This window comes from Colletotrichum fructicola, assembly GCF_000319635.2.
Source record: "Colletotrichum fructicola Nara gc5 chromosome Unknown KSG_Nara_v1_contig02, whole genome shotgun sequence".
Classification (NCBI taxonomy): Eukaryota; Fungi; Ascomycota; class Sordariomycetes; order Glomerellales; family Glomerellaceae; genus Colletotrichum; species Colletotrichum fructicola.
Window position 1 is genome coordinate 6,485,011 of NW_027094052.1, and position 25,805 is coordinate 6,510,815.

The 25,805-nt window shown below is 54.2% G+C and overlaps 7 protein-coding genes across 7 annotated transcripts; 2 read left to right on the forward strand and 5 right to left on the reverse strand.

The window, feature by feature from the left end:
• Positions 1-820: 820 nt before the first annotated feature.
• On the forward strand, positions 821-1,831 carry CGGC5_v004629 (uncharacterized protein; the record flags this gene model as incomplete). Its single annotated transcript, XM_032022090.1, has 3 exons — positions 821-859; positions 911-932; positions 987-1,831. 3 exons carry the CDS (start codon positions 821-823, stop codon positions 1,829-1,831), a joined length of 906 nt encoding a protein of 301 aa, XP_031881136.1.
• Positions 1,832-2,044: 213 nt separating this feature from the next.
• lox-4 (L-amino-acid oxidase) lies at positions 2,045-4,167 on the reverse strand (the record flags this gene model as incomplete). Its single annotated transcript, XM_032022091.1, has 2 exons — positions 2,045-3,544; positions 3,598-4,167. 2 exons carry the CDS (start codon positions 4,165-4,167, stop codon positions 2,045-2,047), a joined length of 2,070 nt encoding a protein of 689 aa, XP_031881141.1.
• A 3,928-nt stretch (positions 4,168-8,095) lies between these two features.
• CGGC5_v004631 (uncharacterized protein) lies at positions 8,096-8,873 on the reverse strand (the record flags this gene model as incomplete). The annotated part of the gene is made up of 2 exons (XM_032022092.1): positions 8,096-8,374; positions 8,427-8,873. The coding sequence occupies 2 exons, from the start codon at positions 8,871-8,873 to the stop codon at positions 8,096-8,098; spliced, it is 726 nt and encodes a 241-aa protein (XP_031881140.1).
• A 3,651-nt stretch (positions 8,874-12,524) lies between these two features.
• CGGC5_v004632 (Protein-ADP-ribose hydrolase) lies at positions 12,525-14,354 on the reverse strand (the record flags this gene model as incomplete). Its single annotated transcript, XM_032022093.1, has 1 exon — positions 12,525-14,354. The coding sequence occupies one exon, from the start codon at positions 14,352-14,354 to the stop codon at positions 12,525-12,527; it is 1,830 nt and encodes a 609-aa protein (XP_031881012.1).
• A 2,527-nt stretch (positions 14,355-16,881) lies between these two features.
• On the reverse strand, positions 16,882-20,721 carry CGGC5_v004633 (Adenylate-forming reductase Nps11; the record flags this gene model as incomplete). The annotated part of the gene is made up of 4 exons (XM_032022094.1): positions 16,882-18,531; positions 18,582-19,572; positions 19,621-20,017; positions 20,067-20,721. The coding sequence occupies 4 exons, from the start codon at positions 20,719-20,721 to the stop codon at positions 16,882-16,884; spliced, it is 3,693 nt and encodes a 1,230-aa protein (XP_031881011.1).
• Positions 20,722-21,385: 664 nt separating this feature from the next.
• On the forward strand, positions 21,386-22,417 carry CGGC5_v004634 (alcohol dehydrogenase; the record flags this gene model as incomplete). The annotated part of the gene is made up of 2 exons (XM_032022095.1): positions 21,386-21,720; positions 21,781-22,417. 2 exons carry the CDS (start codon positions 21,386-21,388, stop codon positions 22,415-22,417), a joined length of 972 nt encoding a protein of 323 aa, XP_031881010.1.
• Positions 22,418-22,457: 40 nt separating this feature from the next.
• Positions 22,458-24,912, reverse strand: ASG1-6 (Activator of stress genes 1; the record flags this gene model as incomplete). The annotated part of the gene is made up of 2 exons (XM_032022096.1): positions 22,458-23,376; positions 23,435-24,912. 2 exons carry the CDS (start codon positions 24,910-24,912, stop codon positions 22,458-22,460), a joined length of 2,397 nt encoding a protein of 798 aa, XP_031881009.1.
• Positions 24,913-25,805: the final 893 nt, after the last annotated feature.

Here is a 25,805-nt window from a genome sequence, read left to right on the forward strand (position 1 = left end):
ACTCATCTGTGAACATCCATCCCAGCCTCGACCCCGTCTTCATTGAGCAAAATTCTAGCGGTCAACTCGACGCTCGCTCTCTTTTTGGCCTCTTTGGTCGGCAAACATGCGAGAACAACTGCGGCAATGGTTGCTGCAAATCGTCTGAGAAATGCGTACGGTTTGGTTTGGTTGACTTCTAACCCCCCCATCCGTGGAGTGCTTCCTGATGACCTTTTGACAGTGCCCCAGCAGCTGTTGCCCCGACCTACAAGGTCCTTGCTGTGATACAGGCGGATGCTGCCCATCAAATGCCTTTTGCTTTCCCTCAACGGACAAGTGCTGCTCCAAGACGTCAGAGACTTGCGGCGGAAAACTGTGTTTGGTAACTGGGTCTGTATGCTGCGGCAGTGGTACTTGGGGTTGCAAGGCCGGAAAGTCTTGCTGTTCGGACGGGTGCTGTGAGACGGGGTGGTCTTGCTGTAATAACGAACGTTGCTGTAGCGCAGGCACCAAGTGCTGCCCAGGAGCCTGTAAGAGATGCTTTGCGAGAGACTCGACATGTGTGTCCTTGACTGACGGTTTGTCAGGTTGCCCATCAGGGACAGAATGTGGCAATGCATATGGAGAATGTCAAGTGCGGAGGACATCACAACGAACATCTACTCAGACTTCCTCCTCCAGCTCGAGCTCCTCAACAGCTCCACCAAGCCTGACGACACCAAAGATTCAGACGCCAAACATACCGACGTCAACTGCCACCGGAAGTGCGACTAGCTCCGAATGCAAACATGTATCGGCGACGGGTATTCCACAGCCTACTTCCTCGAATCTACCAGTCATGGAATTCGTCTACATCAGCCCTATAGTGGCACCTGACGTAAGTTGCTGCCCTATCATACCCTGAGTCTTGGCTTACAGTATGTTTTAGATTCCGATCAATATCTGTCTTGGTTTGTCTCTGGCCATCAGGTGCAATTCTCACACATGGCTGACAAGACCTACAGGCATTCGACATAAACTTGGACACTCAGCGCAAGAGATAGTTCTTACTTACGCTGGTGACGGCCAACGCTGTTCACGCCAACGAGGCCGCGGATCAGGATGCCGAGGATGTTGTAAAGGTGTGACCAAGTCATCTGGCGCCGAAGCTGGCAGACGGACTGAATGCGACGAGTTCCCCTTCAAGTCGACTGTAGAAGGTCGTGATGGTGCCTGGATCCGCTGTGTGACTGGCTGGGAGAATCAGCTACAAGGATACTACCTCAACTCGTGGTACAGAGATAACAACATCAAGCCAGACGACCAGTTCATTGTGCGGGTGTCGAATCTCGACTGCTCAACTGTGCAGCCGGCGGATCTTCAGTCTTGTCAAAACGGAGGTGCGAGCACCTTACAGACCAGAGCAGAATCCCTGGTATCAGGATCTGAAACTGCTGTTCGACGGACGTTGGACAACAAAACCACCGTCGTCATTGCCCCCTTCGGTGACCTAGATGGCATGGGTTACGAAGCAAACGCGCGCATGTCGACAGGGCGTCTCACCCAAGCTCGTGTGATCGACAGCGACGGGGATGAAATTACAGCAATGGGCGAGGACAATCTCAACTCACTATACAGCGATGATGGCTTGTCCATCAAATGGGCCTTTGACGACTATGTTGGCGGAGTAGGCTTCATTGGTGAAACGCAGTCAACAAGTGTCAATTTGACTTGGGATCTTCAATCTGACGCGTCTGGGTCGAGCTCCGACTCCGAGTCTGTCGCAAGCAGATTATCATTCTCTCTCGTGTCACAATTGTACATAGCCGCCTGGTTCGGTCTGTTGATCCTGTTTTATCTCGCGTACTAAAGAACTGAGATGCTTTGGCGTGGGAATTCACGAGAGCAAGGGCCTGAGATAAGTAAGATATGAACGTTGGGTCAATAACTTTCTATACACATTCGTCATCAATCATCCCGCCTGGACCATTACTAGCACCCTCCTTGTGCGTTTCTTCATTACATCAATCCATGCTATTCAACCAGGAATCTCTTACTAGCCGTGAGAGTCTTGATCACCGCATTAGACGCTGATCCACCTGGCCATCCAGGTACGGGTAATCTCTTTGGCCTCATCAACAAGTCCGAGGTCAAGCAGCATCTGTACAGTGCCACGAGTAGAGCTCTCAAGGGCACTGAAGACCCATGAGTGGGTGAAGCTCGTAGCCTCACCGATGAAGACCGTGTTGAACTCCGTCTGCCAGAAAGCAGGCAGGTAGAGCTGTTGCTGGGGAACAATAGGTACAGCAAAAGCACCAGCGTGGTGCTCATCCTGCTCCCAGCAGTGACGCTCGTAGTTGCCCGTCCACATCTCGTCGGCAATCGGGCCGTGGATCTCAACCATGGCCTGATGGATATATGCAATATGCTCCTCAGCAGGCATCGAGCAGGCAACAACGGCATCAGCATCGGGTGCATAAGAAGTGAGCATAACTCCAGGACCGGTGGCGTTGATATTGTAAGAGGGGTAGCAAATCTGGCCAATACCGTAGATGTCGGTACGTCCGCAGCCACCAATGATGGGGTGCTCGAGGTGCTCCCAGAAGCGGGTCTTATACTGCATCGCAACCTTTACAGCACCCAGGAAGACGGTGCGCTCGATGGCGCGGCGCATCAGACTGGAGTGAGGCGGCAGCTTCCAGTACTTGAGAACATTCAGAGGAACGCTATTGAAAACGTAATCGAAAGTCTCGGTGGTGGTGTTCTTCAACCAAGGGTTGCTGCCCGTCTGGCGCCAGGTCACGTCTAGGTTGTTCTCTTCCTCGTTGTACTGAACGCTGAAGACCTTGGTCTTGTAGGCAATACGGTCCTTGACGATGTTCTCAAAGGCAGCGGGAAGACGGCTGATGCCACCATCAACAGTACGCCACTCATTGGCCATGAAGTAGACAGTCTCAAACTCCCACATCGGCCAGACCACGTTGGAAGGGGTAGCCTCATCGGTGACATTGAGGTCTGTCTTCATCACATATCTTAAATATTCAACCTCGCTGAAGTCGAACATGCCCTGCTCAACGGCTTGCTTGTGGGCCTGGAAGACATTGGTGGCGTAGAACTTCGCCTTCTCAGGAGTCAAATCCTTGAAATCATCCAGCGCTGCAATCGCTTCCTTGACGGCAGTCGTGTTGGAGTAGGTGGTGTTGCTCTGAAGCGAAGGATCCGCAGCAATTTCCTTGCGACCTGGAACCGTGCCATCGGGACGACGCTGCTTTGTCGCAACTGGCGCATTGTCCGAAACCTGAAGCCATGGGATGAAATTGATTTGCAGGGCAGGATCGGCGTCCTTGTTGATATTGTTGAGGACATCAGCAAGCTGATAAATCATCTTCTGGTCGTTGATGGGATACGTCTCGTTCGTTTCGGGATCATGGATCGAATGGGGGAACCGCATAGGACCCAGTTCATGATGTTGACCCTCATCCCAAGAGGTGCCGTTCAAGTAAGTGGTGCGAATGCGACCACCAATTCTGTCGGACGACTCCAGGATCTTCCAATTATGGATGCCAACCGAGTCAAGCAGCAACTGAAACCTTCGTCAGCGAGACTTCCCCAATTCAGAGTCCGAAAACCACTTACACCAGTGTGGAGACCGGAAATACCAGCGCCCAAGATGCCAAACGTCTTGTTCTTGACGGACGCAACAAAAACCTCATCGGGCTGCTTTTGCTTGAGGTATTCAACGCCGTCAAACCAGGGACCCATAGGGTCGGTGGAGTCAGCGAATGTGGCGCGTTTCCTCATCTTTCGGCTTTTGACGACGTGCTCCGTAGAGCGGCCGACGAGCTGGTTGTCGACAAAGGCATGCAAACATCCCGAGGTCACATCTTCAGGCACCATCCAAACGAACTTGGTAGGCCGCTGGTCAGTCCACTCAAGATGACGCTTGGCCGCCGGGTGAGATCCAATGTGGGTCCGGCCGATCTTGTGGTGTGCATCCTGGGGAGACTTTAAGTCGCAACCGCCGTAGACAATGGAAAGCTCGCCATCGGGAGATCCGTTGTACTCGATATTGATATTGCGAATGCCATTGCTCTCGACTTCAAATGGCCCCTTGAAGGAGATGGTGTCCCGGAAGACAGGCTCTGCAACCGCTGATTGGCAGAGAGTTGCTGCAGCAGTAAGGAGAGTAGACCACCGAGCCGCCATGTTGTCTTGTTGATTGGCGAGAAGACGAGAAAAAGTGAAGAGCTGATCAGAACAAAGACCCAAGGGTAGCGTGCAAGTCTGTCCGCTCTTATTCAAATGCCCCGACTACGGCTCTCCGACGTTCATGAGGCTCAACCGAGTGAAGTGCCATCAAGCACCTTGATGGTTATTACAAAGGCTTAGCAGACCATTTGAAACCTGCCTATCATCTATTTAGATTAAGACCGGTCCCGTTACCGAAGGTCTCTCGGCGTGGAGGCTGGGTTTAGTCGATTTCTTGTGTCATGCCCAGAGGCTCGGTTACCGACTATCAGGGCCCGGCTCCGCTGTCACTGCAACAACGTGGGATGAACGCACGAGGGTGGCGCAGCCGAGCAAACAAGATCGCGGGAAAAGTAATCGCGCGTATGTCACTGTCCTGGGTTTTAGAGTTCTTGTTCACTCTCGTTACCCAAAATCTCATATCGTTGGTGTCTTGGCAAGAGGGGACTTGACCAGGGGTTCACCGGGCCGGTCTTTTACAGACACCCGGCATCGGGACCGCGGGGAACCCGGCTTTGAAATAAAGAAGCGAGCGTCGGCTTTCAACTTCTTATCAACATATCAACGGTAATTCTAGTATTAAAACATTCTCTCGGCCTGCATTAGAATGGTCTTAGACTTGCGTGACGAGAGATGGCACCATCGGTTGTAGGAAGAAAAAGGAAGCTGGTTCATTGAGAACAGCGGTCGCTTCAGGGGTGTTAGGTAATGAGTTGCAGAAGAAATACAGGGAACGGGGGTCTCAAAGTGGATATCTGGAGGCATTGAGCCCCATCAGGCAACTCAAAAACAACAGTATCCAGTTAGACGGCAACGTGGTCGATGCCTCTGGGGCAAATCAGCATCCACTTGAAAATCTCACTGTGCTCAGAAACGGAATTCCATGATGTTAGGCAATTTGAGGTTGATCATCTCCGAGCTTCGGATGAGCCTCAGTGCTGTTTACGTTCCCCGAGCACCGAGGATAAGAGCGGTGAAAGCGTGGTGGATCATGGTGAAAGTTTTGTCGTGTTAACGAGTAAACGCCAAGAGACAAAGCTTGGCATGACAAGCCTGGATCTCTTGGCTAGCGATAAGTTATCTGATCATTGAAAAATTGCCGGTCGAAAATCCGACACGGAAAAATTCCTGCATCTGTTTACTTGGCACGGAGATACGTTGCCGATCTCCATGTTATTGGGTTGAACTTCAAGCTTGGCTCCACCGCTTTCACAACCGCGCTAGTTGATTACGGTCACGAACGCTGGAGTAATCCAGCCCTAATTGTTGTCTGCCTAGGTACCTTACGTGACAAAACAACTGCCATTTTGATTAAAATAAATGAGATTTCATTCAAATGAACATAGTGTTTGTCAGTGTTCGTCGCCTAATAAACGCCCAAACGTTGACTTGACCAGGAACGACATTTGGCTCTTGAAGTCCAAGGTAAGCTTCGACAGCGTCGCAAATTGGATTATTTGTACTTTGAACAGCAAAGAACATTCCGCTATTCCACTTGTCGTTGACTCTTTGAATCGGCAACAGAAATAGCGGTTGTCAATTGAGTATTTTCAGCGGGTGGCAACTGCTCGGATTCTCAGTTGTCTGGGCTACCATCTTCTCAACAAGCTCTCGACTGTTTGTTTTCAAGACTTGTCACATGATTGACCGACAGAAACTCTTGTTTCATTCTTTTACCCCCTTATGCACTTTGGCATACTGTGTTGACTAACGGAATCTTCTGTGGCAAAGTCACGATCAACACCCAGCAGGGCACGGATCGAGGAAAGAAGCCTTCTAGAAGGGCTGCCCAGGATACGTCTCTACGTCATGTTCAACGCTCAGGCCTCCATCCTCTCTGAAAACCTACGCCTTCCTGAGGGACGAGCGTAGAGATAACCTTCTTCTCTTGTGTAGACCACGATCTGATGTATGCCTACTTTGTGCTGATGAAAATCAGTCTTTAGTATGAATCATACACACTTCTTGATGCCTTTGGGGGGGGGGGGGGTCCCTAACTTCTGACTAGGAAGTCTTCAAGTCGCTCAAGCCGTGCTCCAAAGTGAAAGACCGAAGCCAAGGAACTATCCCGCCTCATTCATGATATAATCTTGGTGACGACACATCAAAGCTAGCCAGCGTTACCGGAGGTTATCTCATGGTGATGTTGAGACGTCATAAGAATGCCTCTCAGAAAGGTACCGTAGAATTGGGTATGACGTCTATACGGAAAATGTTTGGGAAGCTTGAGGTGAAAGCCAGCTTTGGCAAACACTGTCATCTGGCGAGAACTAATGGTTGATAATCTGATCCCAAACTCAAGCTGTGTCTCTATCATTCGTTACCGACTTGCACTTACTATGGAATCCAGGTTCTGCATGAAATTGCCCGAGAAAAGAATCACCCGTCCAAAAGTGCTTGTCAAGACACGTTCATCCCAGACCGCCGCCTGCAATTATGCGACGCCTCCCAAATTATGCCAGCGACAGCTAGCTCAGATGCGATGCGTATACATAATCTTCGAGTGCTTCTCAATCTGATCAGGCTCAAGACTCCTAGGTTGACTAACATGGATACCTGTGGGCGAGTCGCCCGCAGACGGAGCACGAGCTGCTCGTTCTCGCGCATCTTAGTTCTCATGGTGCCAACTATCGTGACCCTCCTAGATAGAAATGACTTATCGTCACATTCTAATCTTGGAAGCTTTCCTTCACTACGACGTCCCCCATCTCCAACGTCAAGTGGGATCTCTCATCTGGGACTACGGCCGCGGGGCGGTCTGATTTGAGTGGCTCCACGGCAAGCGCGGCACATCGCGGGCGGGCAGACAATCATACACGCGAATCATAATACCCCCGCGGAAACAGCGAGTTTTACCGTTCAACGGATGGACCACACGATCGTCCGCCTGCCATCCAGTTGGGCCTTATCCACTCCGTCCCACTCTGTTATTGCACACATGGGATGTTATTACGAGCCTAAATGCTGACCATCGGCGCCCTTTTCCACGCCGAATCCACGAACATCCATGGCTTCGACGCGGCTCTCGAACATCCCGTGAAGAGGAATATGCAGGTCCGCAACCAAAAGACTAGCCGACAGCTTTTGCCCTGAAGTTAACTCAACTGTCAAGAAAAGTCGGATGCTAGTGCCGATATGACGAGAGTAACGAGAGGGCCCGAAGATCCCTCCTCCAGGAACAGGAAGCTTACTTATTTCCTAATTCGTCTGAAGAGACCAAACCGTTTCATTCCCTAACTTTAACAACGACCGCCCACGCGCTTTGACGAGCTTTGGTGGTGTGTGGCCCGTGTCATCTGGACCACTGTTTCGTTTCACGTTCCATGAATCGTCAAGTGCTCCCAGTATTCTGGTGATGAAGAGACGGGGTAAATGCACTAGAACAAACGCCAAATTATGGTTGTCATCCGGTCTCAGATAATCAGGCTGATGAACTTAGAGCTGGTTGGAAGGTCGGTATTCGAAACAGATCCCAACTACGACTAGACGACGCAGGTCATACGCGCATTTGGTTGAAGAGGAAAACGGACAAGAGGGAAAATACTGGGTGATCTTGTGTAACCCGAGTGAGAGAAGTAATAGTAACCGTCCGAGGGGTGAGAGCGAAGTGGGGTCGAGGTGAACACTGGTGAGAGCAATCGCTGAAGAGATCATGACACAATTTGAAGAGAAAGGAAACAAAACAAAGATCACAATGAAGAGGCAGGCAATAGTTGAGTCAGCACCAAGATGTATTGCCAAACGAGTGATTAAGAAAGTCCATACTCCAGCTAGAGCAGGCAGTCATATCTCATTATCAGTACCAGTACTGTTACAGATGATCCTCCAAAGAAAGACTACCAATCCCACCAGTTCTCAATCTTGGAATATGTGCATGTGAACCCATTTACTCCTCATCCTCGATCTCAGCCTCGGTGGCGCGCTTCATCATGCGCTTGAAGGCCTGCTCAGTCTCCTGAACGGCGCGGGCGAGGTTGCGGCGAGCCGCGGCGGGGGTGTTGCCAGGCTGGTTCATCTGGACAGGAACGACACCGCCGAAGGGGCCGGCGCGAGCGGCGTTCTGGCAGCGGACCAAGCAGACGTTGTTCTGTCCAGCAACGGTACCAGTGCAAGCCTGGTCAGCGGGGATCTGGGCCCTGAGAGGGAAGTCGGTCATGGCACCATCCTGAGTGAATGTCAGTTGTCTGTAGTGGACACCGCCAAATGGGTTTACTTACACGGTTGCGGGAGTTCTGACCCGGGGGAGTGGTGACGACGTTGATGTTGGTCCAGGTGGCACCAGTGGCATCACCGTTGATCATGCAGTCGTAGGGGCCACCACCATCACCGTTGACCTGGTGGAGAGTCATGTCGATGGTTCCGCCAGCGCGGACCTGGGGAAGCTGGTCGCCAGTCATGGCCATGATGGCCTTGGTGCCAGTCTCGAGATCGTTCTGGCCAGCGCCAACGGTCTCGCCGAAGGTGTCGGCGGAGGCACCCTTGAAGCGGGTGGAATCGGCCTGGAAGGGATCGCGACGAGTGCCGTCACGGGGAGTGCTGGGGTCGACGCCGAGAGCCATGGCAGATCCGCCAAGCTCACCGGTGGCCCCAATGATGGCAGCGTGGCCAGCCACCAACTGGGCGGCGGCGAGGACGGAGGCAGCGACGGCGGCTCTGAGAGACATGTTGACTAAGTTAGATAATAAGAAGCTCCTTGCCAGAGGAGGTTAAGACTATTGAATCCTGCCGGAGGAGGAAGAGAAACCTAAAGAGAGAGAAGAACTGAAGAGACTGCTGAAGAGTGAACTGTTGATGCTGATGAGGGAAGAAAGGCTGGTGAAGCATGGGATTCTCGTCTGCTTTTGTACTCAAGAAACTCTCACGACTTTCAGACGTGCAACCTTTGCATCCCACCATGAGCGCAAGGGGAAAGCAGCATCAGGCGAATCTCCAGCCTCCCGCCTCCCTCCCAGTCGTCGACGATACCAGGGTTGAGATGCACGTCCCACCGTCTGTTGGCCTGGTGGTATTCCAGCTGGCAGCGACCCAAGATCAAGCATACTGTTAGGATTGTTCTATGGTAGGCGCCCAAAAGTTGAGGCCAAACACGGCGACCACGACCGCATCTCGTGATGGAGACAAGTTCGAAACTGGGCCTTTACCGATTCGGATCGTCGAAGAGGCTCTGTGTGGAAGCGACCGGGGTGCAGAGTTTGTTGAAGAGCCAATCGCATCGCGATCGCGTGCCCCTCCCCAGGTGGTAGGGAGGGGGAGAAACACTGTCGCAGATCAGAAAACGTTTGTCGCACATCGTTGGGCGGGATGATGTTCCAGGATCTGCGCCACGCCCGTACCATTACTCTATCCAGGCCCACGGCGGAAGAGGCAGAGACCCCTTGCCAGATCAAACATCCCTTCCTTTCCCACCTCCCCACCCAGAGAGTCCAAAACCTCACTCCGGTCGAATTTAACCGTGCGGTGCTCCTGCGGGAAAGGCGAGACGAAGGAGGGTATGCCTGTTTCCAGCCAGCGTTGCCATGAAGCTGCGCTCGGCCTGCAGCAAAGTTCGTCCATAGTAAGGGTGTAGAGAAACTAGCAGCCAAACAGAGGGCAGATATGGAGAGTCTCACGGTGACGGCTATCATCTCAATGTTCTGGAACAGAAGCCCTTGGGGCCCCCCATTCACATTGACAACGGTTGCACCGAGGGCCATTTCGACAGCGGACGACGGTGGATACGCACTAAGACCAGGAGTTGAGATGTCACGTTGGATACATAGCCATGCCCGTCGTCTAGAGTCCGGGCTCTCTCATGCTACTATGCAGTCTCGTTGCTGCAACGGCGGATGGATTTCCACAACGGGACAGAACAGAATCGACGGTGAAGATACAAAGTCCCTGCAGGATGCAGCGATGCTATGCATACACAACTCGCGGGAACTAGCGCTTAGTGCCAGGCACGCCAGGGCAAGCTTCAGCGTCCCGTTGCTTGGTATGGCAGTCTCGCGCGGCTCATTGCCTCATTGGTTTGCCGAAGCCACTTGACTCATCCACTGAGAAGTCTCCGGACATTTTAGCTCAGGCGCCATTCCCAATATGTCAACGGAGGGGAGGGCTGGGAGGCAAGGGGGGGCGATAGTCCAGAATCAGGAAGGGGGATGGAAGACTCCGAGCCGGGAGGCTTTGTGACTTGATCGATGCAGGCATCATCGTTTAGACAGGAGGCGCAGATTGAGACATCGCTGTGCTGATCCTTTGAATCATTGCAGAGCACGACCCATGGCAGATGCATGAGCCGCCGGTCATTTCTGGCGTATGTCGTGATGCACCAGGATGCTGTTTCTCGTTTCTGGTGGATCTGCCAAAGAGGCCCCCCCTGAAGACATCGTGAGGGGGCCAGGAGGCAGGCAGAGCGACCTGGCCGGAGTGGTTTGCAACAATGCTGGGCAGATCTGGGGAATACGGGCAGTTCGCCATTGGGGGAATCATGGGCAGGGTGTGTCGGTTCTCTCAGTCTCCGATGCAGGCATGGCAATTCTAGACACGGCCGACAGGGAAACAAGAGGCAAGTTGGAGGACTTGATACAGGGGTCACCGCTTGGATGAATGGGACACGAAGCAGTCGGAGCGATTCCGTAGAGAGGGATAGCGCTGCAACGCTCATGAGTCGTCTGCTGTGATTCGACAAGTCTGTGCTTCACCGTGGCACACCTGGAACAGGACCACGGCGCCCCCGCTCGCATACTGCTTCTTAGGAAAAGAAGGCCGGGGGGAATTAAGCTTGGGCAATATGGTTACGTTAGAAACATGACGGCAAATTCAGGCTTATTTTGTCTACGGGGCCTGCGGAGTGGGGGGCTGCTTCAAGGGTCTGGCTCTTTTCGAACATGAGAAAGACGCCCGTTGGTTCGTGGGCGACTGTGATGCCGAGTTTCTGTCTCGATATGCGTGCGTGTGTGCGGACTTTCGCAGCGCGAGCGCACATCCATCCAGTCTCTTCTGAGTCCCAGCCGTTGCTTGGCCAAGATGCCGGGACCGTCGGCTACCTTACCAACCGAAAAACTCACTAGCCGGGCTGGCTCTGCTGCATCCTGCATGCTCTCAGACCTCTCTCTCTCTCTCTCTGCGTGTGTTTCTTGCCTCCCAGCCACATCGGAGCGTTTGGGCCGCGAGCCTTGAGTGACATCGCTCAGCCCCTTCCGATGGCTGCTGGCCATCGTGTCTCCCGACTCGGGGCCGACAACCGGCTGGGCGGATCCACCCGCTCTCGGCCGGGCGCCGGTGGGCCTCCGCCCGGCCCATTCCCTCCCCTCCCCTTCACATCCCTTGAGGCCATCACCACGCGACTTATGCCAGCAGCCTTACCCCTTACCATAATGATTTGCAATCCCGCCGCTTCGATGCCTGCTGTAGATCAATCACCATCTGGGCCACCAATCGCAACCAACAGTGAGCTCAGCCCCTGTGATGTCAGTGGGGTCGATACGAATGATTTACCGGCAGCTCCCACCTTACGCGGGCGGGTGCGCGAGTCGAGTTTCCAGGCCTAAAATGCCCGCTCGTGACCTGACGCGCACTGGCGCCGCAAGCGAGTTTGATCTTCTCCTGCCAAGAGCAACCAAGCCCGCCCTACGATATACGCTTCGACCGTGTGTGAGTGACGGAGGGCTGAGAAGCACGTTTGACAGCCAGGCCAGCCTAACTAGGAAACTTTAGGAGGGGGATGGGCAAGTCTCTGGAAAAAGCTGAGCTTTGCTTCAAGGCCCAACAGGGCTGGGGGGCGACTACACGGCCACACACTCACTGCCACCTCGCGCAGTGTTGCATTACGCGCCAAGAGTGTAAGGCCAGGACGAGGCCACCTGAGGCGCGGCAAAACTTGACTTGGACGAGGCGCTGAAGCAGCTTCCGAGCCGGCCGTTCCCAAGGCTCGGAGGACGAAGTACCTTGTATTATTCTTGGCGCGAGAAGAAAGCTTCGCAGTCTTTGGGGCCCTGGGCGAGGCATTTGCCCAAAGTTGTTTAGTTCATGCACTCTGCAAGGGACGAATCAAACTCTCCATGAGCCGCTTGCCTCTTTCATTCAAGGTGGTGGCGGGATGCAGGTCCACAGTTACTATCTTATGAGGCACGTTTCTGACATTTCACTTTGAGATTCACGAGCCTGTCATTGTTGAGAGATATCGACGAGTCAACTGGTTGATGGGATAGACTCTACTGGTGTGCCTTCGTCTTATCATCTGAAGCTAGGGATGAGACGCCCTATCTCCTCGACCGATGTTTCCTCCTGTGAAGGAATAGTTCTTTGGCCCCCTCCGTCTTAACTTTCGCTTACGCTCAACTCAGCAGCTCGCTCACCACTGTCGTGATGTCGCCATCGATGCTCGTTGCCAATCCGGCATCTTCCAGATCCCACGGGACGGCCGTCTCAGGTCCCATGCCCACCCTCACCAGCTTCACCTTCCCCCCGCATCTCATTACCAGATCCTCGTTGGGCCACCGCAATACGCCCGGCGTCGACATCCCGACGCCAAGCTCCAGGATCACTGTCGTCTTGTTCTCACGATGCACAATGTTCCTGCGAAACTGCTTCCATCTCGACTCCCCCTCCTGGAAAGGCTTCTCGTTGAACCAATGCCCGGCTCGCACGCAGATGTTCATCTTTCCGCCGCAGAACTTGCAAAGGGGCACCTTGCTCGGGTCTGTCAAGATTTGAGATACCGGATCTAGCGACGATTGCGCGTCGGCGACGAGTGGTCCAGAGAGCACCGTCGCCTCCGGTCTGCAATTTGCCAGACATTGGAACACGGAGTACGAGCCCTGCGGCGTTGACAGCTTCTCAGGCGACAAACCATTTGCGCCGAAGAGACCGTCGGCGTTCGAAGTCCTGACATGCGCGTTCTCGCCAAACGTGTCCAGCCAGGATATCAGCGTCCCATACATCGGGGATTTTGGCCATGAGCTGACCATGCCAAGATGCGTGAAATAGTAGCCCCATCGTACCTGTTCGGTCGGCCAGCCAGTGAAGCCGAAGACACTGTACAGAGTTCGCAGCCCGTACTTGAGGAAACCGGGAAAGTGCTTGGCAAACAACGCCGTTGAAGTATAATCCAAACCATCGGAAGCAGATAACCCGGCACCAGCGCTTACGATGACAGCATCTGCCGTCGTTAACCACTGCCTGGCGCGGTCCAACGAGTCGCACTGGATCAACGGCGACTGCCGGTGCGGGTGATTTACACTTGGCGGGGTTGGCGACATCCCGATCCCTGGTGTCTGCGGGGGAGGCGAGGCCAGGATCTCCTGGTATATGGCATGATCTGCATCCGTAAAGGTGTTGAAGATGATATCGGTGATGGACGTACTCTCGTGGTGCTCGAGCCAATCTGCAACGGTCTTCACCGCGACAGATGCCGCATCTCGCGCCGGGAACGCGAACAACCCGGTCGAGATCCCGCAGAAGGCGACGATTTTCCTGCCATCCGGCGTCGCGGGCAAAGCTTCCACGGCGTCGAGCACGGAGCGATAGCATTGGGCGAGCTGCGCAGTCTGCGTCTCGGTCGGCTTCGAGCCGCGTTGCAGTTGCGGTCCAACCGTGTGCACGACGTGCTCTGCGGGCAAACAGTAGCCCTCAGTAACGATCGCCTCGCCCGGCTCGATTTCTCGGCCCCTTGACTCCATGATTCGGTAGCACGCGTCCCGCAGCTGGGGACCTGCAGCCGCGTGAATCACATTGTCTATGCAGCGGTGAGAAGGTTGGAAGCATCCGAGACCTAGACCGTTAGCGGCATTGGTGATGGCGGTGATGCCGGACAGCGTCGTGATGTCACCTTGCCAGAGCGTGATTCTGACATCTCGGGAGTTGTTTCGTTTGAATGTTTGTGTCGGCTGAATTGAACCGGCAAGCGTGAGGAGCCTGTGGGACTGTTGTTGCCGAAGAAGCGCGTCTATGTTGCTCAAGATTGTCTCCGGCAAGGGGGTTTCCGGTTGCCGGACGCACAGTAGTTGTTGAAGTAGCCGCAGGTGGCTGGAAGGCTCCAGATCCTCCAATTGATCTTTGATGTGGCTGTGGTGGTGGTGATGGCAGTTGTTGTGTGTATGGCCCTGCTCTGAGCTTCCTTCTGCTTCGTCGAGCAGGTGTACCAAGACTTGCTGCATGCTTCCCATTGTCGAAACTGCCGCTTTTGGAAATGTCGTGAGGTTATAAACTGTGCGTCTTGTGAATAAGTGTCTTAGAGGTTTTAGCATCGTCCTCTTTTGACTAGCAATTCACAATATGCCTTGTCTCTCGATACATGGGAGCATTATGCCGCAGAAGAGTATTTAAGCAATCCAGATGTTGCTGAAGTGAGATTGCAGATTGATGTCAAAATGGATCCGAACTGGGTTGCTTGTGTGATGTTTCGGATGCAAAATACTTCCGTGCCACTGCATCCTCAATTTGATCCCGAAAATTCCCACAAGCATTCTCAACAGCCCATTCACGGAGCTTCCTATTTGGCATTCGAGTCGAATTCACTTCCAATGCTTGTATCATTTATTTGGACGATTCTGCCTTGAATAACCGTGAAGTCGGGGTCCTGGTTCAAGCTCACCCAGTTGCGGAATAACCTCCAACTATTGCAACTACACAAAGCCCTACGACTGACACTTGCAGAAGGGGAGTTCTTCTTAATATTGGCTTATTTCTGTCCTCAAAATTACATGAAAACTTTTTGTAGCCTTTGTGCAGCTTTTGGATCGAGAGCTATCGTCGCCTGTCACAATAGACGTTTGCTAAAACTCCCTGGTTCTAAGGCTGCGTATCTAGGCACGCGAAGAGACTCATGTAGTACGTGTTCCATAACGCGATCTTGTATTCAGACGAAGGGAGTATCTGCCAAAATCCATACAATGTCAACACGCAGGGGTTTGAGGATATGTTCTTGATGCGGTGCGAAGCAGTTTCTAATACGTTGCCCAGGTATCTTTAAGTGAAAGATAACATGGGCCAGCGATAAAACATGTACATGGCACGAGGAAATCTTCTTCAGTTTGCACTAATATCGATATACAAGCGAAGTTCTATTAGCAACCTCCATGAGTAAAATCAGATCTGAGGGATTTCATAAGAAGCATCAGTTCGAAACTATGCTATGCTTCTGCTGGTCGTAGAGCAAGTTCAAGTAAAGCTTCTTTATGAGCATTGCTGGAAATAATAATTGCATCCATCACGATGGGAATTGAAGACTACTACAGATGTTCACTCGACAACAATGGTCTGAGCAAAGATCTAGTCAGCGACATCCATTAACCAAAGGCAAAAGCCTGTGTTATGTTGCAAGCATGAGCTGCTGACCAAACTATCACAGGTCTCAATACTTTAGTAATTGCCTGCGTCTGTTACTATGGATGACGTTTCTACCCATCTTTCATCTCGAAGTTTGACGAAGAACTTGGCTAGATGATTTCTAGAACCTGTTTGGTGCCAAAGAACCCTTCCGGTACTGCGACGGGTAGACCCGTTTGTCTGAACCATCAAAACTTTTCTCGGCCTATGAAATCAAAGTTTTCCTCTTGGTCTGCCAATCATAGATGCGGCTCTAATGCGTACAGCATCTGCCGGAATTGACTCAGTGATAGCATTCGATCAAAGAAGAGGCAGATACGCCACCACGCACGAGCTATACCGGAATCGCCAAACCGTTATCTTTCAACGCGATTTTAGAAGCCGTTTGACTCATGTAGGCGTAGTGCATTTGATTCAACGACCGGTAGTCCGGTTCCATGGGTACGGTACTCCAACCGCCGCGTCCCCAATCTGCGTTCAGACCCTGAGTCGTCGAAATTTGTCCGAGTCAAAGCCATCCGTGGCCGCGTCCGAAGCACGTCACACAACTACCACAGACCATCGATCACAGGAGAAAACATCCGGCCGTGCCCATTCGGAACAAAAACGGCCTTCCGGCGGTTCGCTTCCTGTCACAAACCGACGGATCTACCATCCTTCCGTTAGGCTCTTGCGAGCTTCCTCACGACAACCGGGATGGCAGCCTCCAGAACAGTCGAGGCTGGCTCCACGCCTCCCGTTCTGGAAATCACTTCCCTTCTTGAACAAATCCCCGACGTCATCTTTGAGATCGCATCGCATCTTCCCACCGAAACGGTACTCAGTCTTGCGCTCACTTGCAAACCACTCCACATCCTGCTTTTCAGTCGCACTTTGAAACGGATATCGACCCGCCAACGACACGTCTTTCTTTTCACACTCATGAGAGACTTGAATAATAAGATAAAGGCAGATCACTACTACTGCCATACCTGCGGGAAAATCTACGTCTGGCGGTGTCCGGCGGACAAACCACATGGACCAAAGGATAATTGCCCGTTCATCAAGAACGAAATGCATGACACTCTCAACTCAGCGGGGCACACTTGTTTAGGAACCCCAAATCGTTACTGGACTCACAATATTCCGCCGCGCGTTGAGCGGTATGGGAAAGGCATAGCGCTTCACACTGAACGGCAAGGATTCCTCAATTGTTGTGGTACTGGATCGAAGACATAGCGAAGCAACAGACACGGGTTTTGCAAAGATACCATTTCAAGGCTTTTCTTAATCATATGAAGATAATACTGAGATAATTATACCAATATCCCCTCTGCCGCCAAACGCCGGAATCATGTGCTATGCTATTCTATCTCTATGCGAGATTTAGTTCAATCCGATCTGACCAAGCAGCCACTTGGCCTCCTCAAACACCTCCTCAGGCTTGTTCTCGCCCTCAACAGGGAAGACATCCAGCTCCTCAAGGCCAGCAGGCTCATAGACGCCAACCTGACCCTCCACCATGCTCGCAAGCATGTAGTGCCCCTTCCTCTCACTCATCCTCTTCACGAGTGTCTCGGCCGCACATTGAATGTCAAGGAAGACTATTCTCGCACCCTCGTTCTTGGAGACAACATCTCTCAGAGTGTCACGGTAAGACTTCTTCAGCGCCGAGCAGCTTACAACGACAGAGTCGTACCCAAGGTCCTCGATGGTCTCAACTGCGCGCTTGCCAATGCGACCCAACCACGAAGCGCGGTCGTCGTCAGTCAGGGGCAGGTTAGCTCCCATCTTCTCAACAGCTGCCTTGGAGTGCAGCGAGTCGCCCTCGATGAAGGGAACCTTGAGCTCCGAGGCCAAAGAGGTGGCGAGAGTGGACTTGCCGCTGCCGCAGGGTCCAGCAACCATGATGACCGTCTTTGAGGAGTTCTTGGCCTGCTGAATCCAGTGGTTGGCCTTGAAGTACTGGACGAAGTTGCTGACGAGTTGCTGGGTCAAGACAGGAGCCTCCGCCAGCGCAGGGGAGAGCGAGCACGCCGTGTCGGTGACGTAGGTCTTGGACGGCGCGAACTCGTCTTTGTCATACTTGCTCGCGAAGAAGTCGACGAGCTTGATGGGCGGGTTGGCGGCGGGGTCGGGGTTTGACGCACGAAGACGACGAATCCACTCCTTGGGCTCGACCTCCTCGAACTCCAGGCCAGCAGCCTTCAGGGCGGGCAGTAAGTCATTGGTCCAGCTGAACATCTTCGGGTTGGCGACGTTGGTGAAGACACCGTCAGCGTCAGAGGTGGAGATGTCGATGACAGCCTGGGCGACGGTATCGACGGGGAGCCAAGACGGCGTCTCCTGGAGCTTGGGGAGCGCGCCGACGGTGATGGCAGTCTGCAACATCAAGGGGATGGCTTCGGTCGCGTTCCAGACGCCATGCTCGGTGTCCGCAACGATCTGTCCGATGCGGAGCACGCGGGCCTTGACCCCGGACTTCGCGGAGGCGCGGGAGCAGAGATGCTCCGCTACGCACTTCGACTGCGCGTATCCCATGCCCTGCGCCCACTCGAAATCGGGGACAGACTCGGGGACGGGGATAGTCGTGGCGCGAGCGACGGTGCTCACGGAGGAGCAGAAGTTGAAGGTGGCGGTAGATGAGGCGTCATCACCAGCAGCCTTGGCCAACGCAATTAGGTGGTTGACCCCGGCGATGTTGCCCTTCTCGAAGCTGGAGAGGCGCATGTTAAAGTTGACGGACCAGGCGCAGTGGATTACCGTGCGGAGGTCTTGCTTGACCTGGCCATAGGCGGTTTCCGAGAGACCAAGTTTGGGATCGGCGAGATCGGTGGCCAGAGCGACGAGCTTTCTGCGGGAGGTCGCGGGGAGGGTGTGGTAGAGGCGGCGCTGGATGAGAGAGCTCTTCACACGACGAGCGGCATCGGCATCTGAGGACGCGCGGGTGAAGCAGTAGATGGTCTTGATGGTCGGGTCAGCGGCGAGCTTGGAGACGGCGTGAGCTCCGAGGGAGCCAGTGGCACCAGTGACAGCCTGTAACAAGTTAGTTGCCATTTGTTGAAGGGCGGAATGGGGATTCTTACGATGGAAGATCGACGGGCCGCCTTGGGGGCCTCGAAGGTATCGTACTTCTCGATGAGCTCGCTCATCTCAATCTCGATAGGAACATCAGTGGCAACACCCTCTCCAGAGCCCAGACCGAAGAGGTAAGCACTGAGCTTGTTGATCGACGGATGATCAAAGACGACGGTCTGTCCAAGCTTGCTGCCGCCAATGTCTATGGTTCGGAGGATATCGGAGCGCATCTGGATAGCCTGCAGGGAGTCGAGACCGAGAGAGAAGAAGTCGGTGTCGTCGTCAATGTCAACCTTCTTGGACAAGGCCTGGACGAGCCCCTGTCGGATGAAGTCCTTCAACTCAGGCAGGGAGAGCTTCTTCAGGTCACCGCTGCTGGCGTCTGCCTTGTCGTAAACCTCGTCAATCTCCTGGGCGTATCTCTTGTAGAAGGCCTGGCGAATGACACTGCCCTTGTCGGTCCTGGGGTAGGCGCAGTCGTAGGGAAGAAGCTTGATCATGTTCTTGGATACACGAGCATAAGCCTCGGCCTTGCGGCTTGCTTCCTCAACGACAGGCCAAACGACCTCCAGGATCGCCTCATCAGTCTTGCCGGCGAGGGCCGGAGCAGGGACGATGAGGGCACCGAGGGATGGACGTCCGACGCCGAAGATGACGCACTCGGTGATGTTCTTGTTGGAGCGGATGGTACCCTCCATGTGGACGGGGTTGAACTTCTCGCCGTTGACCAGGGCGATTGTGTCATCCAAGCGGGCAATGTACTTCCATGCCTTGGGAATCGTGGGATGGGGCTCGAAGAGGTCCTTGGTGCAGTAGGAGCCGTCGTCTTGGTTCGTGGCAACCTTCGCCGGCCAGCCCGGCAGGACGCAGCACTCAAACAGATTAGGGCCGCGGGGAATCCACTTGAGATACGGCTCGAGCTTGTCGTGGACGCGGACATAGTTCCAGACCTTGTCGTTAGGTGGGCGGAACGAGGTCATCAGTTGACCAACCTCGGTACTGTCCGGTGTTAGTCTTGTTACGAAGGAAGAGTGGGAATCCACCTACGCTCCGTAGTGGCCAACGAGGTTGACTCCGTTGTTGACTAGAGTGTCGCCGAGGTCGTCAGGGCAGGCGGAGCCGCCGTACATGACGATCTTCAGCTGACGCAGCAGAGCCATGCCCTCGTCAGTCTCGGCGAGAAGCTTTAGCGCGTAGGGAACGCCGTAGAAGATCTCAAAGTTATGCTTGCGCATGATGCCGGTGAGATGCTCCCGGGTGAGAGGGAGGTCCGCGTTGTACAGGTGGATGGACTTTCCAGAATAGATAGCCCGGTACAGGTTACAGATTCCATGGTTGTGATACAGAGGCAGAGTGATGAAGGCCTTCATATCCATGCTACTGGAGTAGTTGGCGATGGCAGACTTCTGCGTCTGGTAGATGGGCTTGGGGAGACCAGTTGATCCTAGGAACGTCAGTCAGGCTCTCAGAAGTATGAGTAGATGTGTACTTACCACTAGAGTGAATGATGTAAATGAGATTGTTCGTCTCAACTGAGAGGTCGCGCCCATAGTCCAGCTGAGTATCAGCATGGACCTCAATGGGGAAGTCAAAGGTCGATGGACCCGCGATCTCAAAGACATCGAGGTAAGAAAGGTTCTGCTTGGCACCCTCGGCCGTCTCAAGATACCTCTTGTCGGCAATGAGGAACTTGGCGCCGGTGGTTGTGATGAGAGACTCAATGGCCTCCTGTGAGATTCTCGTCGACAAGAACAGCGTTGTGTGGCCGAGCTTGGTCAGCGCCAGCATGGTGATGAGATAGTCAAAGTTGGACGGGCCCAAGACGGCCACGGTCGTCGGCTTCTCCTCGGAGTTGAGACGGCTGGGAATGCGCTGCTCGTAGAACTTGGCAACGCGGTAGGCGAAGACATCAAGCTGTCGCATCGTGTAGTCGACATAGTTGATGCCAGACGAAGGGTAAGACACAATGACACTGTCCGGGTGCGCCCGGGCGCGACGGCGCACCAGCTCGTCCACCGTCTTGATGGTGCTGTCATCGTTGTCCCAGCTCTGAGCTGCGGCGGCCGTGGACTCGGTGAGGGGATTCGCAGCCAGGCTGGAGCCCGGGAGCTCCGCGCTCGTGGGGCCGTAAACTGAGGGAGGACTCATGGTGGTTGGTGTCGCACGTGGTTCATCCAAAAGTGAGAGCGGTCGGGGGAGTACACTGTACCGTCAACAGCTACTCTCTCTGGTTCTCTCAACTGCTGGATGGTTTGGTGATGTCGGTTCGAGTTGGAGATTCACACACCACCTTTTTGAGAGTTTCAATACGGCCCCCGGGACGAGGCGAGTTGCCCATAATTCCGACGCCGGTGAGGCGCGTCCCGCCCTGCTGATGCATTGCTTGACGCTTCCGTGTGGATGATGGCGGTGATGGCGATCGTGTGGAAGAGGGTCTCCGTCTGCAGGGGTGACAAAATCCGCTTCTCCACAGTTATTGGGGCAAACTGGCGGATTTGAAGCGTTGCGCTAACGGAGAATGACGGATTTCAGTGTTGACAACCGGGATGCGGCTAGGTCACGGATACGAATCCGCTTGATAGACCAGAGCTCCGCGATGCTGCAGCAACTGGAGAGCCACAGTAATTCTTCGCGATGAATTCGTAGCGTGGTTGAAACCGATTTATTATCTTCTTGTCCTGTTGCTCAAAGTCACCTGTTCTGGCACATCATCACTCGAGCACCTGGTTTGTTACTCGTACACACCCCTCATAGCACCTTCAGACGCCAACCACTCGGATAACACCATCATCCCTGCACCGTATTACACAACATGCCTCTTACCACACACTTTACCCTCAACACCGGTGCAAAGATTCCCGCTGTGGGATTCGGCACCTGGCAAGCCGGGCCGCACGAGGTTGAGCGTGCTGTTGAGACTGCCCTGCGTGCCGGTTACCGTCACATTGACTGCGCCGCCATCTACCGCAACGAGGCAGAGGTCGGCGAGGGCATCCGCAAGAGCGGCGTTCCTCGCTCAGAGATCTTTGTCACTGGAAAGCTGTGGAACACTAAGCACAAGGCCGAAGATGTCGAGTCTGGTGTCGACAAGACGCTGAAGGACTTGGGCACGGATTACCTTGACTTGTTCCTGATGCACTGGCCCGTGTAAGTTGGATGCATAAATGTGTGAAAGTGAATCTAAAATCGTGCTGACATGATATCCAGCGCTTTCAAGCCTTCGGACAAGTGGTTCCCCATCGACTCCAACGGAGTCTTTGAGCTGGCTGACATCGACCCCGCGGAAACGTGGGCGGCGATGGAGAAGCTGGTTGAAAAGGGCAAGGTCCGCGCCATCGGCGTCTCCAACTTCACCAAGCAGCGCATCGAGGATCTCCTCACCAAGACCAAGACGGTCCCTGCCGTCAACCAGATTGAGGCACACCCCTACCTGCAACAGCCCGATCTGCTCAGCTACTGCAAGTCCAAGGGCATCCAATTGGCTGCCTACTCTCCTCTGGGTAACAACCAGACCGGCGAGCCGAGAACGGTGGATGACCCCCTGGTCGGCGAGCTGAGCAAAAAGCTGGGCATCGACGGGGGCCAGCTTCTGGCCTCCTGGGGTGTGCAGCGTGGCACCGTTGTTCTGCCCAAGAGCGTCACTCCCAGCCGGATAGAGTCCAACTTCAAGGTCCAGGAGCTGCCCGAGGATGTCTTCGCGCAGCTGAACGGCCTGGAGAGGAACAAGAGGTTCAACTGGCAGACGAGATGGGGCTTTGACATTTTCCAGGAGCTGGGCGAGGAGGAGGTCAAGCGTGTGGCGCAGGAGACAGGGCCGGAAAACCTGACAAAGTTCACCGTGTAAAATAGTTAAAGTGTTTTTGAATGATTATAGACTATGTTTCTCATCCACCTATATCCGGCATCCAAGCGTACGGGTTTGCGTCAATGTCTAAGTATGGACCAAATGCTGAGGAGTCGAGGTCTAGCCAGTCTGTCGTTTGCCACTCGTCTAGCAGGTTGGAGCCAAGGAGTCCTGGATCTCCTTGGTCCATGAGATCGACGGTGCCAGATCCGGCAGCGTATGCGGAGTTGAAGTCGAATCCGCCCATTGTGGTCGCTCCGTTTCCTTGAGGTTGGGGTAGCTGTGTCTGGGTGTCCGCAGCGGGAGCAGCTGGTCGAGGTGCTGCAGCTTGCGAGGCCATGGGAGGTTGTCCGTTGTTTTTCCGTGTCATCTGTCCCAGGCCTTCCGTTCTGAACTCCTCCAGGATTATGGCATATCGCCGACTTGGAGAATTAGATGCTGTTGCATGAGCGAGGTGTGTTTGGCAACGCTCAGCCAAGTCCATGAGCTTCGCATGCTTTATCTTGCCTTCACTCTCGAGCGAGATACCCCGGCGCTTTTGCTGTATGTCCCAAACGTATGTTACAAGTAGGGCGCAGAACGTGACGTATTGAGTCCACCAGAAAGCGTGGAAGATGGGCCCTTCTGCGGCCATACCGTCAACAGTCTCCAATACTGTCCGCGCTGCGCCGAGACATTCCAAGATCTGTGTCTCGCTGCCAGAACTGAGATTACCCAGGAGAAACAGACGATTTGCATGCATGATCGCATGTGAGTAGGCCAGTTTCAGCACAGTGGACTGGCGACGGAAGCTGGGGATCAGCATCGAAGGTCTTATCGAACCCAGGTGTGGTGGAAGGCTGGCGCGCCATTCGTGAATCTTCTCGCTGAAGCGATGTGCGGCGGCAACTCGTTCTTGTTCCGAGATGGCCTTGATAGAGTAGACTTCCCTCGACGTGTTGCCGATTATTTGCGCAATTCTTTGAACAGGATTAGCTTTGGATTCCTATCAGTGTTCAGAACGACCGATAAACTCACTTTACATGACATATCAGGGCGTCAATATGACAATCTGAATGCTCTTCGAAGCGTTCAATGGGCCCCTGCGCAGTCATGTCTTCGTCGTCAACTCGTTCGGGAAAGTCTTGGTCAATATCATCGTCGTGGAAATGCCTTGGTCGACCGAATATCACGCCCAGATACTTATCGAGTACGTAAGCTGTCCAGAATGTTCGCGACCGACATTGGGCCTGGATGTAGTCTGAGTTTCCCGCAGCCAAGTGCCGCTTCTTCGCAGCTTTTCGATGCATTCCGAGGGCGGATATTATTTGGAGTGCGTTCCCGAACGTATACCACGCTCTGTTCATCCGAGAGGTTGTGAGTAGATAGAGCACCTGAATGAGACGAGATTGCGCGGATTCCAGCCTGGGTAGGCCGGTTTCACGCTCGGTCAACTGGAGTGCGACGCAGAATAGACGGTCGCTCCTTGCGAGAGATAGCCTTTCATCTTCTGGCTCGTGGAAGCCCTTGGACTTCTCGCTGTGAGCGGTGGCCACGGCGAGGGCCGTAAGTACGATGGATGCCTTGGCGCGGCCGATGTCATGCCAAACAGGTTTGCCCTGAGCGAGATTATTCACCATTGTCTTGAGCCAGGACTCCGCCGTTGGTCGATGCAGAACACGATACGTGGCAATACAGACGTCGAAGTACATGCCAAACAGTTGCTGGAGCTCTCCGTAACTGGGCAATGAGAAGTTGGCGACATCGTCGTCAGTGATTGGCGGCAGAGGCTTGTCACCAGCCAGCATGAGTGGCTGATTCTCCGTTGAAGCGTTGAGATAGTCGGGCACAATGCTGCTGTCGTGTTTAGACAGCCTCTTCCACGCTCGATGAAGGAAAGTGACGCCCGAAGTCGGGTCGAAGACCTGGCCCTGGATCTCGGCCATGCCAAGCTCGGGTGAGGCTCTTGAGGCTGGGCCCTGGCTCTCGCGCACCTGGCCGCGCAACGAGGATGCTGTCACCGGTGCGGAGATGGTTCGTCCCCCTGTCTCGGTTGTCTGATACATGACAGGAGGCTCCTCAGAGCCAGACGCCGGGCCGCCAGGGTGAGAGGTGCTAGAGCTTGCAGACCAAACAGCAGACGGAGGCGGCGTTGGAGGTCTTCCACGGGAGTACTTGGCATCGTAGACGCAGGTGAGGCCCTTGCGCGTACACTTGTCGCATGGAATGGTCCCGCTGCACTTGGCTTTACGCTGCTTGCAAAAGTCGCATGCGCGGCTCACTTTCTGCGACTTGCGGCGGTTGGCGGCAGCACCGGGCCCGCTGAGCTGCTGCTGCTCGTCGGACAGAGGCGACTGATGATCGGCGGAGCTGAAGCTTCTTTTCCGTGATTCGCCGATGCTTCCTCCTCCACGGGGGCTCGACACCGAGGCTGCTGCTGCCGAGGATGCGCGATGGGCAGCATCGGCGGCCGCCGGGCTGGCCGGGCCCGGGAGCGGGCGACGGAACTCGTCCATGGGCCGGTGAGTGGGCCGGAGCCGGAAACTGTCTGTCGCACACCCGGGATGACGGGCAGGGGAGCACTTGGCAGAACCAGCAGAGGTGTGACGCGGGCGCGCGCACAGTCGGTCGATGGAGAGGAGGTTGGAAAGTCGGAAAAGAAAGAGTTGCAAGAGACAGAAGTCGACGGAAAACGGAGGGGATTTGTCTGGGGAAGGACAAGACTGGAGGATGAGGGGCGGAGGCTGGGGGCACGCGCTAAACATACAGGGGTCTGCAGCCAGAAGCGGGGGAGCCAATGGGCGCTGAGGGTCGCTGTAGCCAACCCGCCGACTCATTACTTACTTGAATCAGTTGTCTGTCCCTAGGGCGTGTGTGTGACCTCCTTTGAGGCGTGGAGGTGGACGGGTCCGGGGAAGATCCGGTGGGAGGGCGGGGAGAGACCGACGGATTTCTGAAAAGACATCACGAGCTCGCCCGGTTTTGCCCGGTTTCATGATGTGAATGTCAGCAAGATGGGTCCTGCTTGCATTTAGACGGGCAACGGTGCTGCACAATGTATTCTCTGATGCTACATTCGGCACATCATGCCGGATGTTGAGGCTGTAGGCTGTTGAGCAAGCAACTGTTGCATGCAGATCTGGAGATAACACTTGGCTTTCTGCCCGTTCGGCCGATCTTTTATTACCGATCATAACCGTAACACAAAGGGTCCTTGGCCGTAGAAGAACAGATGAGATGATGTGTGAGTCAAGTGCGCCGAGATTGACTGGAGATTAGGAGACTTCACACTTGACTCTTGGGACGAAAGACAATGATGAACAGCACCTCTGACAATACACTGAATCTTGGATACTTGAAAAGTTTTGAACCTCCGTAGATAGCGAAAAGGGCATGGGTAAATGCATTC